Below are 14,565 nucleotides of genomic sequence, written 5' to 3' on the forward strand. Positions count from 1 at the left end.
AAATTGGTCTGGAGAGATGCCAGTACACTTCCAGAGCACTGCTGAGGTGCCCTTGAGCAAGGCACTGCTCTGATGCGCTCCCTACATAGCGGTTCGTAGTAGCCCCACTCTGACATCTCTCAACCAATGAATGTTCACAGTGCCTGTTTGTGCATGTGTGTGATTCAGACCTGTGTGTGTTAGAAGCATGTCCCTAAATAACAAGGTGTAAACCTGAATTTCCCCTCGGAGATTAATAAAGTATATCAAAATCCAAAATCAGAGCTGTGACTTTAAATTTACATAAACAAATATCAGTACTTCAGAGATTAAAATAAGAACATCCCATGTGATAAAACACAAAGTCTCTGTTTTATATTTAGAAAAAAAATACATGATTTGTGCTGGTGTGTCAGCCATTCAAAATAAATAATGATAAATGGTTGATCATGAATATTGTCTTCTATACACCAAAATGCCGACATCTATTCGTGAACAAAAAGGCTCAACTGTAAAAATAAAACAAAAATCTGTAGGTTTCACCCCCTTAAGGTCAGCCTCTGACACATGTACAGATATGTTGTTATGTAATCTGTGCTCAGATGGAACAAACTGTGAGCCTAAGCCTAGGGTGGATTGTTAAACAGAATCCATTTCGATTTGGCAAAACCAGCAGGTGACTCTGTGTCCGCTGGGAAGATAAGACTCGGTAGACTACAGAGCGCTACAACACTGAAAGTCGTGCAGAGCAAACAACATGATATTCAGACTTTTAGGGTATTTATAGGCTACATTTCGGATTTTAATGTCTTATTTTTGCTTAATGTTGTACGACTTTATTTCTTTATTTTGTTTAGACATATCTCATATTAAATCTTCTCTGTGATTGTTATTTTAGTGATTTTTAAATGTTCTATCTGTTTCTGTCTTCTGCTTTGTCATGAAGCTTGTGATGTCCTGTGTGAATCCCTGTGAATCGCCTTGTTGCTGAAATGTTCTATATAAATAAACTTGCTTTGTTTTAAAAACATTTTTTGTGATATGAATGACTGAAGAAAATGTGAAGAAAATTTTTAAAGTCCAAAAGCCCACAGAGCTTTGGTTTTCAGGTCACTGGTCAGGCGTATTGGCAATTAGTCCTAGACTCTTTGAAATAATCACAAAGCTTCCCCCGAAGGTATTCAGGGGAGGGTTAAGTGCTCACCTCTGGTCTCTGCAGGAATGAATGAATCACTGTTCCAGAAAGGAACCTTTCATTTGGTCCTTTCATATTAACTAGAGGTTTTCAGGATAGTGTCTTTCAAATCTGTCAGCAAAACTCTCCTGCAGTGAACTTTTGAGAACTTAAGGTGAAACAGTAATGAACAGTTTGATGATTATTTTTAGAGAAACAAGCTTGCCTTGTTTCTGTTTTTATAAAGTCGGTCTTCAGAAGAAAACATTTCCTCCTCAGTGCGTATAAGTCATACAAGCACAGATAAAATGGAAACCAACTCAGGCTTGTATATTGTATTTTTAAGGGACTTAATGCCATCTATTGATACACAGAGGTAACTGCCACATACTTAAATCAACCTTTCATGATGTATCTACACTGTCCAAAACATCTTTTCCACGAGGTTATTAAAAGCCTTGGCAGCCACGTTCACCACCTTTTATTGTACAATATTTACAACTGCTGTCAATGTCGAATTAATAAGTTGTGAAATATGAATCCACTCTGGTTTTTTAATACCGGCATCAGCAAAATCTAAAAGTTGTCCAGTGTTACGGTTGAATATTTTTCTTGAGTCATATTCAGCGGGGGTAACCAGGAGTCAGAAATTGTCCAGAGGAGCCTGAGGTGTATGTGACCTCAGGTTTAGACTCTGAGGATTTCAGGTTTCTTTTTTTCATTAGCACTGATGGTCCTATGAGCAAGCCTTGATTCTGGGGATTTATTGTTCACGAATGACTCTGCTCACATCTCTTTATATGCTGGACAGTGTTTATCATGGTGCACTGAGATTTATCACAAACTGTGGATTCGTTACTCAACATGGTACTTTATATTCAGAGGTGTCAAAAGTATTGACATTCATTACTCAGGTAGAAGTATAGATACTAGGGTTAAAAAAGACTTCTGTAGAAGTTGAAGTATCAGCTCAAGCTTTTTACTCAAGTAAAAGTGTAAAAGTACTGGTTTCAAAACTACTTAAAGTATAAAAGTAAAAGTAATGTAAGGGAAAAAAAATGCCATTAAGGACAAAAGCTTAGGCCGAGCCACAGGGGCCTATAGTGCACTACCCCACCTCCCCAAAAAAACATTTCTCTAAAGGCCATAATGACTATAATGTTATATTAAAATGTTAATGTTGAAACATTTGGGATGCACCTGTTTCAGCCGCATTTATGCCCATTGAAAATGAACGCATTTTAGTACAATGCAAATACATTAAAGAACCACATATGTGTACTACTGAGCATTAACATGTGTTTCATGGAGCGGAAGATATGATGACTAGTTGCCTATGGGACAATTCGCTCGAGTTCTCTTGAGTCTCTGCCTTGGACATCTTCGTACTCGGCTACATACGTCTGCTATTTCCTTGCTGGAGTGTGACGTGATTTGTGTCATGTGCAGGTGCGATGGATCATGTACAAACCAGTAGGGTGTCGGAATGGTATGTTTATACTTCTCATCCAACCACAATCAAATTCACTCTATCTGGATGGCGCTGGATAGGTTTTTTTTTTTGTGTGTTTTTTTGAACGATGATAAGCCGGAATGAAAACAAGCTGAAATGAAATAGGAGTAACGAGGCTATTTTTAAAATGTAAGGAGTAGAAAGTACAGATAATTGTGTGAAAATGTAAGAAGTAGAAGTAAAAAGTCGTCTGAAAAAATAATTACTCCAGTAAAGTATAGATACCCCAAATCTCTACTTAAGTAAGGTAACAAAGTATTTGTACTTAGTTACTTGACACCTCTGTTTATATTCTAAAGTCAACTTTAAGTACGGCTTGGACATTGTTTTATCTTCTTGTATAAAGCGATTCAGGGAATGAATCTGGACTACTTTTCCCCTCTTTTAATTCTGCAGGATGTTGGACTTTGTGTAATTTGTTGTTCCCAAAGTTAGAGCAGAGCGTGTTGCTACTATTCTTGGTCAGGTCTACCTTGAAAAATAAAATCTCTGATCTCAATGGGACTAACCTGGATAAATACAGCGTGAAAAAATAGAAATTTCAGCTCAGCATCTACTCAGCAGCAGGGACACATCCATGCATACTCAGCAAAGACAGTGAACAATAAAGCTTTGGCAAATGTGAAATCCCAAACCCCCCACAGTGATTAGTCTGATTTTCCCACATGAAATAAAACAAATAACTAAATCTTCCTCTTTTTGATTCACATCTTATTATGTCGTTTTTTTTTGTTTTTTTTACATCCATAAACCAATGGAAACATTCTCAAACAACCCCTTTCCTTTATCAAAAAGTCCAAAACTGAATGCAGTGTGGGTGTAACTTAATGATTCCCAAAGCGGGGCGTGGGTCCCATAGATGCAGCCTGCGGCAATGCTAATTAAAATCAATGCAAACAGTTCTTCACTGCTAGCCAGCAAAGTCTGGTCACCTGTCAGATGTAAAAACTACCAAATCAAAGACAAGAAAAAATGAAGAGTCATATCTCGCTCTTGGCTTCGACTGTATATTGGTGAGCGCTCACCGTGTGTGTTGTGCCTCAGATTATTAGCTTCTGACAGCATGAAGCCGAACAAGTCAGGACGCTACTTGGAGACGTGGCATCCTGCACACAAAGAGAAGCTTGTGATTTCTTCCTTGAAATCATTGCAGGACTAGAAGTATAAATCCTTCAAGAGGATTTTCATCCAGTACTTTCAAAGAGTTGTTCATCTTCAGAGAGTCAGGTTCTTAAAAAATCTGTTCAAAGCTCTGACTGTTGTTTCATCTTAAACATTTGGAGGGTTCATGTTGCAGTATCACTTTTAACTGGTTCCTCTTTAAAAGCTGCTCGTTCGTCTTTTTTTTGTTGTTGTCACAATGAGGTAGCTATTCTGACTGACAGGGTGTTTATTGTATATCGACATATGCTAATGTATACAGGGGCACATGTAAGGCATCATGAATGCTTCTGAACCTTTGTTCAAGTATTTTTTACACAAACAATGCACAATCATTGCTCACATACGTCTAAAAGCCAACTGTCCTTTGTGCCTGCAGGACAGCTGCGTCCTCGGTGAAGACAGAGGTCTCCAAGGAAAACAAGCAGAGGGGAGTTTAGGGATCTGTATTGTGTCCTGCTGGACGACACTTCCTTCAAAGAATAGAGCTCATTGCATTAAAGCTTTAGGTGAATCCATGCAATTGATGTTTTTTTTTTTATCTTCAGACATATGCTTCTTGTAGTGGTCTGTCTAAGATTCAATATTTAAGAGCTATAGAATGAAGATCAGGGCCTGACCCCTGCTCCACATCTCCTTCAGATGTTGTTAAAAAAAAACAATCCTGGCAGGCTGCTAATAGAAGCTGGGCGTAAAATCTGTCACAGGAAGAAATGAAAGCCAAGAAACATTAAACGATAAAAAAACTAAAGGCCATTTGTTTCTTTTTTGGCAGTTGCTTGGGTAAAGGTTGAAAGATTTTCTTTGCAGGTGCAGCATTTTGGTAGGAAAAGTGAGTAGTTTATTTAGGGAGTAAATGGTTCATGGAGGGTGGCTGTAGGTGGTGGTTAGTTAAGGCTGAAGTTCACAGAGGTCTGTTATGGCAGTAAGAAGCTGAAGGTGGGGGCGGCGGGGGCAACCTCAGACAAGAGGCAGTTCAGCTGGTATAGTGAGAGAACCTTAAGGAGTAAATTCAACAATTCTGTGATGTCATGAGCTGGTGTCTGAGGAGTAAGAACCCCATTCAGCTCTGCTGCTGGATGTTTCGTATCAGGGATAGTGTTATTGCTCTCTGCAAAGCCACCAGACTAGATGAACTGAACTAGATTAGGAGCTCCTGTATTCTGTGTGAGGTAAAGCAATTTCCTCCCCAATTAAGTCTGGTGGCTTTGAAGAGAACAATTTAGGTTCAGATAAAGTATTCAGTGTCTTTTTGGTTTCTATAGCTCCCGTTCCTGGATTAAAATGTATAATAATTTTTTCAGTTTATTGAATTAAACTGTTTGGCGGTCTTGAATGTGCTCTGGCACACCACACCACACCACACCACATCGACACACACGCACACACACACAGTGTAGTCCAATATAACTTTCATTGTCTTCTACATGAAATCTGAATGACGAAATGTAAAAGAGTGTAATGTGTTGACACCACAGAGGTGGCAGCACTTGCATCATCTTATTATACCTGCGCTGGGGTTTGTCAGAAGTGAAAGTGTTATTCACACCAATTACAGCAAATGCCCTCACAGTGCAAACATTGTTCTGATCCCCTTCGTTGCTGCTGAAATCCCTGCTGGTCTGTTTGGATGTCAGGTTACTCAGAATCTGCCCAATAAAGACATCCCACAAGGGCTCCAGTGCCTCCATATGCTATTTATTTCTAGGCTGTGTAAACATACTTAAATGGAAATGACAGCTATAACAAAGGAGATGACATAGTAAGTGTGTTGGAGCATCAGAGGAACTTTTAGCAGGTCAATAATGTTTGACTGTCTAAATGTCTTCCTGTAATGCATGCAATGAAAGTACCTAGTATTTCACCTGTATACTACGAAACACTGAACTGTATAGAGCCCTGGAGCTCCTCTTTGGACACTTGTGAAACTGTAATAATGAATGAAGTAGGTTGTAATCAAGTTTTACATTTTGACCCGTAACAACAACATGTCATTATTTTTCAAAAGTCTTTAAATGTCAGAGCAAACCATTAAAGCAACCCCTAAGGCCTTATTAAAACATGCTGCATTAGAAGGTGAGGCTTTTGACTACAGTGGCCTGCAGACCATTGCTCCCCTGACATAAACTGACATACTGACATACATCAGTCAGTCAGATGAAATCAAATGTCTGTTTAATAGATGTAGATCACAGACAGGTGGAGACTGTCACTCTTTAAAGGCCCGCAGCATCTATCCTGCTTTCTTGGTAACACATTTAGGATTTGTCAACACAACCCTGAAAAAAAGGAAACAATCAGACATGAAGCAGGAGCCTGGAAAATACAGTCATTTTTTCGGTAAGACATCAGAGAAAGAAATATTTCAGACAAAAATGACAAATAAATAACATGTTGTCTGTGACAAACTAACTGAAGAATAAAAGATTGTGTCAAAATGACATTCCTGCAAGTAACAATCAATAAACATCTGAGAGTTATAGTGTTGCATTACAAAGAATTATAAGAGGTTATGCCTTAGAGCAACAAATGAGTTGATACGTGCTTGTCAAGAAAAACAACTTCATAAATCATTTAGCAAAAAGATCAGTATAGACATATTCACGTGGATGTACAACAGTTAAAAACTCTTATGTTGAGTTATAGACAGCAACAGAAAGCCTTCAGGTGTTGTATGAATAAATATTATAGCATTTTATTTCTCTAACATATTTACAGGACACCTGGATCACCTGAAACTGATACAGTATATACAATTAAATATCTACAGGCCAACACATCCACTCACATCCCACTAGTCATTCCTCAGTAAAACTTAATAGTTCTGACCAAGCAATCTGATTGGACAAGAGGCATTTGATGAGTGACACTGGGACTTTTCACAATATGTATCACTCCTCCTAAGCTAGGAGTTCTGACACTTTTAGTTGACATTTGCAGCTGACGGAGTTTTTCCTTATGATCAATCTCATACCTCAGAATCACACAGGAGACGCTAATTTCACTGGTTTCATGATCAAATTCATTTCTTACAACATACAAGTAAAGTTTGGTACTACAGCAGCTCTTCTGTGGTAATCATGGACACGAACAGAGTAGCAAGAGAGATGAATCAAAATGATGTATTTTTGTAGGCCAACCCGGAAGTAAGCATTGCCATAAGGTCTTTTGAAAAAAGCCTATGGGATTTTTGCATCGGATTATTGATCATTGCAGAAAATAAGCTCTGTGGTAAAAACACATTTAATATGCTTTCGCGTTTGTTTCAGAACAAATGAACACCACTTTTCTGATGTTTGAAGTGTTAATGCAATCCCCAGCAGTAAAAAGCTAACGTTATGCTACAAACAAACTTCAATATGGTCACATGCGGCTTCAGCATCACCACCACTAAACCTCAGGATGTCTCCAACAAGCTCACTACCAGTTTTAACTAGCTAGCAGACCGTAGCTTGATAAATTGTTTATTAGCCTAATCTTTGCCTACCCATTAAAAAAAAAACTATTGAGTTTGAGGCAAATGACCCCATGGTGCTAAAATGCTAAGTTACTTCCTGGTTTTAGAACTCATTCCTGTGGCGCCCTAGGGTGCAGGGATAGGATGTTTGGGTTCCTTGGCAACAGTGATATTGCTTAATTATATACTATAATAACTATTATATACTATCACAAAATAATAAAAACCTAATTAACACTTTTCATTATTATTCCAGAACATGATGGCTTTAATTCTTTGTTTCAACAAATGAATCATGTCTGATTTACTTTCTTTGGTTTCTTTGTCACGATGGCTCCATAAACTGATTCTTACTAAATCTCATTTTCTTTTAGGATCTCTGCTCCTTTTAAGTTATAATGACATTCATAATGAGATCCTGGAGACAAAAGTGGAGACTTGTACAAAACATGCTTAATGAGGTTTTTTCCCCACACAGATGAAACACCTATTAACAGTTTTCAGCAGTTGATTGGATATAATTTCATCATTTTCTCTCCTAACCATCCGTCTCTGGTTATTGCATGCAAAGCAGGCGTAATCTATACCTCTTTAACCCCTCTTATTACAAGACCCTCAGGGGGGCTAAATAAGACACTGACATGCTGACAGGTTGTTTTGCATAAGCCCCGAGGACTCGCCTCAGAGGCTTTTTACGCCAGGAAACATCTCCTCTGACATCCACACATCTGCAATATCCTCAGTGTAAGTATCTACATTTCCCTGACAGAATCTGAGAGTGGTCACTGTCATTAATCGACCTGTCTGTCACTCTGAGTGGAAGGTAATAGTGAGTAAAAGGCCACGGCTGTGATAGAGGTATCTGGGGCAGGCATGACAAGCTGTGTGGGAATTGTGGGAACAGAACGGGCCCCTCCAGAGCCGGGGGGACAAACACACCACAGCTGTTCCTGCCTGGACGATGATGCAAGCAGCCCAAGTCCTGGGAAGCTTTCCCATATGCCCCGACTGTCCCCCAGCAACATCAGCACTGCTTTCTCTTCTAATTTTATTTAGTCAGCTTTGCTTAACTTTGAGAAAGCGAGACAACTAAGAAAAGCATCAGCATGGCTTTTCTGTTGAGCGTTTGAGATGTTCTATTTATAATGAAGTGTTTTTTGCTTGGTGCTGTTACAAGCGAAATGCCATGAGAAAAATATCTTGTCTCTTCTTTCAACATTTTTGTTGAGACTAAGCATTCTTAAAATCAGTGATTCTTTACTGATCTAGCCTCAGGGCCAAACTCATTAATTCATCACTCTATCATAATGACATTTGTTCAATTTGGACCTCAGAAAGTCAAAATTGTGACAGTACAATGAGACAGAACAAAACAAACGTGCTGAAAAAGTGATTTATAGACTTTTTTGACACACTTTTCCCACTCAGGAAAATGGCTCTGAGACCAACCAGTTGAGAACCATTGATTTAAAGGATTTAAGTAACACACAAAAAACCTCCCCACTCAACCATTCAGACCATTATTGATGCATATGGATATGTAGTGAGACATCGTGTGTGATATTGTGTGGGGTTTCTGATGATGATGATGATGATGATGATGATGATGATGATGATTAATTCACAGCTAGATGTAAAAAAGACAAACGTCAAATTCTATAAATAAAACTGAGTCAATTTGATGATCAGTGCATAAGTGGTAGGCTTATTTCCAATTTGAAGAGTAAACCCTGTTCCCAACAGCAACTTAACTATATTTATGATATCGCTTATCGATATGAAACCACTGTCGTATCCCGTTGATGTCCCTTTGGTTGGCTGTCTGTGCGCCGAAGTGATGCGTCACATGAGTAGGTGCGGTTTACGCAGCGCAACTTCCCAAATAGTCCATATTTGTCCGCTTCGTGCACAGAGGAACACGCATCGAGAGAGCTGCTTTGTTTGATGATTCTTTCTTTCTTTTTCATTCATAGATTTGGTGTAGAAGTTTGTTTTTTTTTTCCCTGGGATGACGCGCGCGTCTGCAGCTCTTTCTCAGAGGGATCATTTTTAAACGGAAACCTGACAAGAGTGAGTTGTTGTCAGTCTTGATGTGCAGCTGCAACATTCTCGATCTCAAACCACTGGGCAGAAGCCGAGAGCAGGTCACACATACCCAAATATGTGCGTAATTGGAGTGCAGTGGCGAGGCGTCCCTTGCACCCCCACGGAGTCAGCGCTGTCGTGATGTTCAATACTTCGGGAATTGAGCTCACTTTTAACAAGAAAGAGGATATTTCCGAAGTTATCAATGGCACTTTGCAGCTGCTGTACAACGTTTTCGTCACCACCAGTCCCACCACCATGTGGAACGAGTCGTGCGGGGAGCAGCTGCAGGATTTCGGGCGCCCGGAAAAGATCCTCATCGGGGTGATGTTGGCGATCATCACGGCGGTCACGGTGATGGGAAACACGCTGGTGGTGATCGCGGTGTGCGTGGTGAAGAAGCTGAGGCAGCCGTCAAACTATCTGCTGGTCTCCCTCGCGGTGGCGGACCTGTCAGTGGCCATAGTTGTGATGCCGTTTGTGATAGTGACGGACCTAACCGGGGGAAAGTGGCTTTTTGGAGAGGTCTTCTGCAACATTTTCATTGCCATGGATGTAATGTGCTGCACCGCCTCCATCATGACCCTGTGTGTTATCAGCGTAGACAGGTGAGTTTCCAAAGTTATCGACCAGAGCTTCCTGATTATAGAGCACGACATTTTAAAATGTGACCACCAATGTTACGCACTAAGCGCGCCATGCGTTCAAACAAGCAATTGAAGTCAAACAAATTGACTTAAATGAGCTGATCATAATTACTTCAGCACTCTGTGCTAAAAAAAAATAACTCAAGTGCCGGATAAAATAACGAGCCGTAAGCTACGAAATAACTGGGCGTTTTTGGAGACAAATTGAATTAAATTGCAAACGTCTTTCTGATTGTCTAGGCTATGTGGATGACTCTGCTGAAGCAGAAAATCATTTCTCAGAATGTGATTAAAGAAGGCTTAATTAATATGCTTGACCAACAATGGGTCATATTTCCAAGATTCAGGCGTTTGGGATCAGCGCCCATTGACCCTGCAGCTGCATGACTTTGATACATGATTTGCCGTCGTCCTTCATCAACCTTAAAGGCACAAATGAGGTCACACCTGCTCTCCAGTGTTACCCCAACACTCCCTCCCCTTCACCACGAAATCAAATAATACAGCTGCAACTACTCCAGCAGGGGATTAAACTCCTGAGAAAACAGTTTTTTGCCTTACCATGTATAATGTACATAAATATGAACTTTACGAGTCTAGTGATCTGCATCTACACATTATTCATGAAAGTTCCCTCCAACACCCCCCCCCCCCCCCCCCCACAGTGAGATGATTTCAATAACAGATTTAAAAAAAACAAAAGAAAATTAAGAGTGCGCACTCAATTCTACCAATTAAGTATCCACTCTTGCATGTGGAGGTAAAGTCTGGCTCTTTGGAGTCACTGCTCATACTGCCAGAGCTGATCCTGAAGGATTGTGACAAATGAGACATGTCCACCCCTCTAACTTTAATCCACACTGACATAAAGGTGGAGTGATGGTTGTCACTCTTCCGCCTCAGTAACTCTAAGGAAGACAGGAGCTCATTGTGGTATTGATGATCTGATTATTTCCTCCTGCTTTCCAATCACATGGTATTAACTTGAGACATTACACCCAGGTTTATGCAGGTTCCCTTATTGATGATTCATTGTGCATATACTGAAGGAACTGGTTCACAGACATGTAGTTGTGATACAGTGTGATTGCTCCAGTCTCCTGTCAGATGTATGACTGTGTTATGCACTGGAGAAATAGAGAGTAACAAGATTAGTGTGGAAGAGGAACAAGTCCTTCAGCGGGGTTAAGGCACAGGTCACAATGATTATTGGAGATGGATGGACAGAGTGTGATTTAAAAGTCATCTGTGGCCACTTAACTCCCGTCAAAGGTCATGAGCTGGCCTCTTCAGTGATAATGGAGCCAGTAACACATTGTTCTGCTCCATTGTTACATTTTTTTAAAAATCATGACCTCAGCAAATTTACAAGGAGGACATTGTGTTCATTTAATAGAGTTAACCTGACTAGAAAAAAAAACAATGCCAATGTGTGATAGCAGCCTTATCTTTGTATTCCAGCGGAGGATAAGTGGGAGTGTGGCAATCCGCCATTGCCAGGTCTCATGGCCATAGTCTGTGATTAGAGATGGGAATTGCTCACAGGATATTCTCAGAGAGGACAAAATGGGCCCACCTGTGAGAGAGCATGTCTGGAAAGATAGAGGATGTGATTGAATCTGGTGCCATGAAATCAAAGTGTGCACACCAATTGGACAAATACTTTTTCTAGAGGATCTTTTCCACTGAGAATTTAAAAATCATAATGTAAATTTGACACTATTTTTATCTTGACACTCACACATACTGCACAGACAGTCGGTTAACTGCTCGTCTTGATCTCCATGAAAACAGCCTCATTTTGATTAAAGAGTGCAGTGTGTTTGATGTATGATTCACATTGGGAATCATAGAGATAATCCATGAGGTGGGAATTGCCAATTAGACACATGATTAGTTGTAATTAGGGCTCTCTCGCTGTCATTTAGGAGTTCCAAGGACATGTGTCGTTTAATGAAGCTGGAGAGTAGCGAGAGCTGCAAAAGAGGTGAAGAATTGAGCAGGATTGTTTATGAGACTCTAACTGTTTCTCTGAATATGAGGAATACAGATTGTCTCTCAGAGCTTATTAAGGTTGATTCAATGCTTATATGGACAACGTGCCAGAGGAGGGGTCTATTGTGTAGGGGAGCAATTTATTTATGATCCTGCAGGGACTGTCATCAATAGATGATCCCTGGGTCAATGGGTCCCACAGGGGCTCTTTGCATAGTGAGTTGTAAGCCCCCATAATAAAAAGTTAAATAATGGTGATCTATGAGCTACTTTTTGAAACAATAACCTAAAACATTACAGAAAAAGAAAAATCTGAAATGATATCAAGGGTTACTCCAGCAGTGTAGGATAAGGCTTTGGGTGTAAGAGATTTGTTTAAAATACATTAATTGACATCTATGCAGCAGAGGTTGAGCATGGATCAATCCCCTAAAATAGGGTTTTCAACCAGGGCCAAATGAACACAACGGCGTGCCCCTGGGCAGCCACTGCCGAAATCAGTTGTCCGCACAAAACCAACCAACACTACAGCCCGCACTACCACTACATAACCAGAGAAGGGGCGTGATGGCTTGCAATGGCATTGTGTGAAAAGATAGACTGAAGTAAAGGGAGAGCTAACTTAAATGTTTGTCTTATGCACTTACTGCCCTGGGCCAGCTACAGAGCTCGGGTGGTTAATCCAGCCTTGTTTTCAACATTTCATATATTGCAAATCACTAACATAATTGGTTAGTCTCATAAATACTTATCGAAAGTTCTCTCTAGAGCTATAAAAGATGATTTTCCCTGACTAAGCTGAACTGACTGTGATGAAACTAGATCCCCTTTATCTCCTTCAATATTTCAGGACTTGCTTAAAGTCGTGTCTCATTTTGATTTGAGTTGATATTACAATTTTAGAAAATTAAAGAAATCATCTAAATCCTCACTTGGCTCAATTAATCCAGCCTTTAATCCTCCAGTCTCGTTGTATTGTGGTAAGTGTATTTGCACGTGTAGTCTGTTGTTGTGAACTGTTTTCCTTTCAGAGACATTTTTAATGTTTGAACAGATGTTTTAGGATTTTTGAACAGACCGTTTCAGCAAACAGGGACAATTAGGTGCTTACTGTCGTAAGAGGGTTTGAAGCAGTTGCACATAATCACATTATCATACGGTATCATCTAGATAATAGGAATGAGTGCCATCTGCAATTTGGATTAGAGATGTTCAATATACAGTCTGACTGATAATATCTGTTTGCCACTTTAACTCTATCACAGGGATGGTGATTGAAACCTGGTTCTGTTATGGACCAGATTTTACATTTTTCAAAACCTGAAAATCAACAACGCTTGAGCTTATTGATAATGCTAAAGAGTCTTGTGGGTCCTGTATTGTAACCCTGTTTTCAGTCGAGGCAACACTTCTAAACGCAAAATATACTTTACTATGTTTTTCTAACATTAATATGTGTCCCATAGTCTGTCTACAAACCCTCCAATTATGAAAAAAGTCCATCCTCTCCGTCTTCTGCCTGCTCCACTTTTCAGAAAATGTGTGCTCAAAAAGGCCATTTGGAGATGTTCCCTTCATGACATCACAAAGGGCAGTAACCCCTCCTCCAGGTGGGTGACACTCACACAGCTAGGTGTTTGTTCTGCTCTCTGAGTCTGCTTTGATTTATCAAGAAAGCCTGAGCCACCCAAACCCTGCTATAGGGGTGTGGTCAAACACAGCTTATTTGCATTTAATGCAACAGAGACAGAAACAGCCTGTTCTGAGCAGGGATGAAATAGAGGGGTTTATAGGCATGATCAAATACAGGATCAGAGTGGATTTTTCGCAAGAAACATGACGTGTTGTTCGGAAACTCTGATAGTTATCGAAACTGGTTGAAAAGTATATTAATATGTGACCTTTACATCAACTTACTGTTGCACAACATACATTGATGGTCTAATAAAGTTTTTACTTTGGACTGAATTGCTTGAACTCTAGTGACAGATTCAATATAAAAAAGGTAGAATCTGTACAAAGAGGTCTGGATTTACAGCATGGGAAGTGTTTTGGTTTCGGTACATTTGTAGAGAGAACTTAATCTGTGCTTATGACATACTGGCTCCCATTGACCTTATTCTAACAATGATGTATTTACGATAAGAGAAGCTAAAAATACATTTTAGATCAAACATTTCAACTTGAGCCACAAATCTGCTCGATGCTGTTTCGCGAAAGCCAATCTTTGTGTAGATTCCCTGCCTATATGAAACACATCAGAAGTGATCAAATCAACCTCCATTCTTTTTATAAATCTGCGTCATGATGCTGCTGTTTTTTGGGGGGGCTTTTGTACTTTTATTGGCGAGATAGGACAGTGGATAGAGATGGAAATCAGGGAGAGAGAGAGTGGGGATTGACGTGTGGGAAAGGAGCCACAGGTTGGATTCGAGCCCGGGCCGCCCGCCTGGAGGACCACAGCCTCCACACATGGGGCGCGCGCACTATCCACTGCACCACCAGCACCCCGATGCTGTTTTTTTTTTTTTTTGACAAACCTTATCGTCTTGAC

At 40.1% G+C, this 14,565-nt stretch overlaps 1 protein-coding gene across 1 annotated transcript in view; it reads left to right on the top strand.

The window, feature by feature from the left end:
* Nucleotides 1-9,168: 9,168 nt before the first annotated feature.
* The window catches only part of htr7c (5-hydroxytryptamine (serotonin) receptor 7c), a 28,936-nt gene continuing 23,539 nt past the window's right edge, over nucleotides 9,169-14,565 (top strand). The window contains exon 1 of the mRNA XM_061037598.1: nucleotides 9,169-9,977. Coding sequence (XP_060893581.1) covers nucleotides 9,511-9,977 — 467 coding nt within the window. The 5' untranslated portion in view covers nucleotides 9,169-9,510. The remainder of the gene's footprint in view (nucleotides 9,978-14,565) is intronic.

Source organism: Labrus mixtus, chromosome 5 (genome assembly GCF_963584025.1).
Source record: "Labrus mixtus chromosome 5, fLabMix1.1, whole genome shotgun sequence".
In the NCBI taxonomy this organism is placed as follows: Eukaryota; Metazoa; Chordata; class Actinopteri; order Labriformes; family Labridae; genus Labrus; species Labrus mixtus.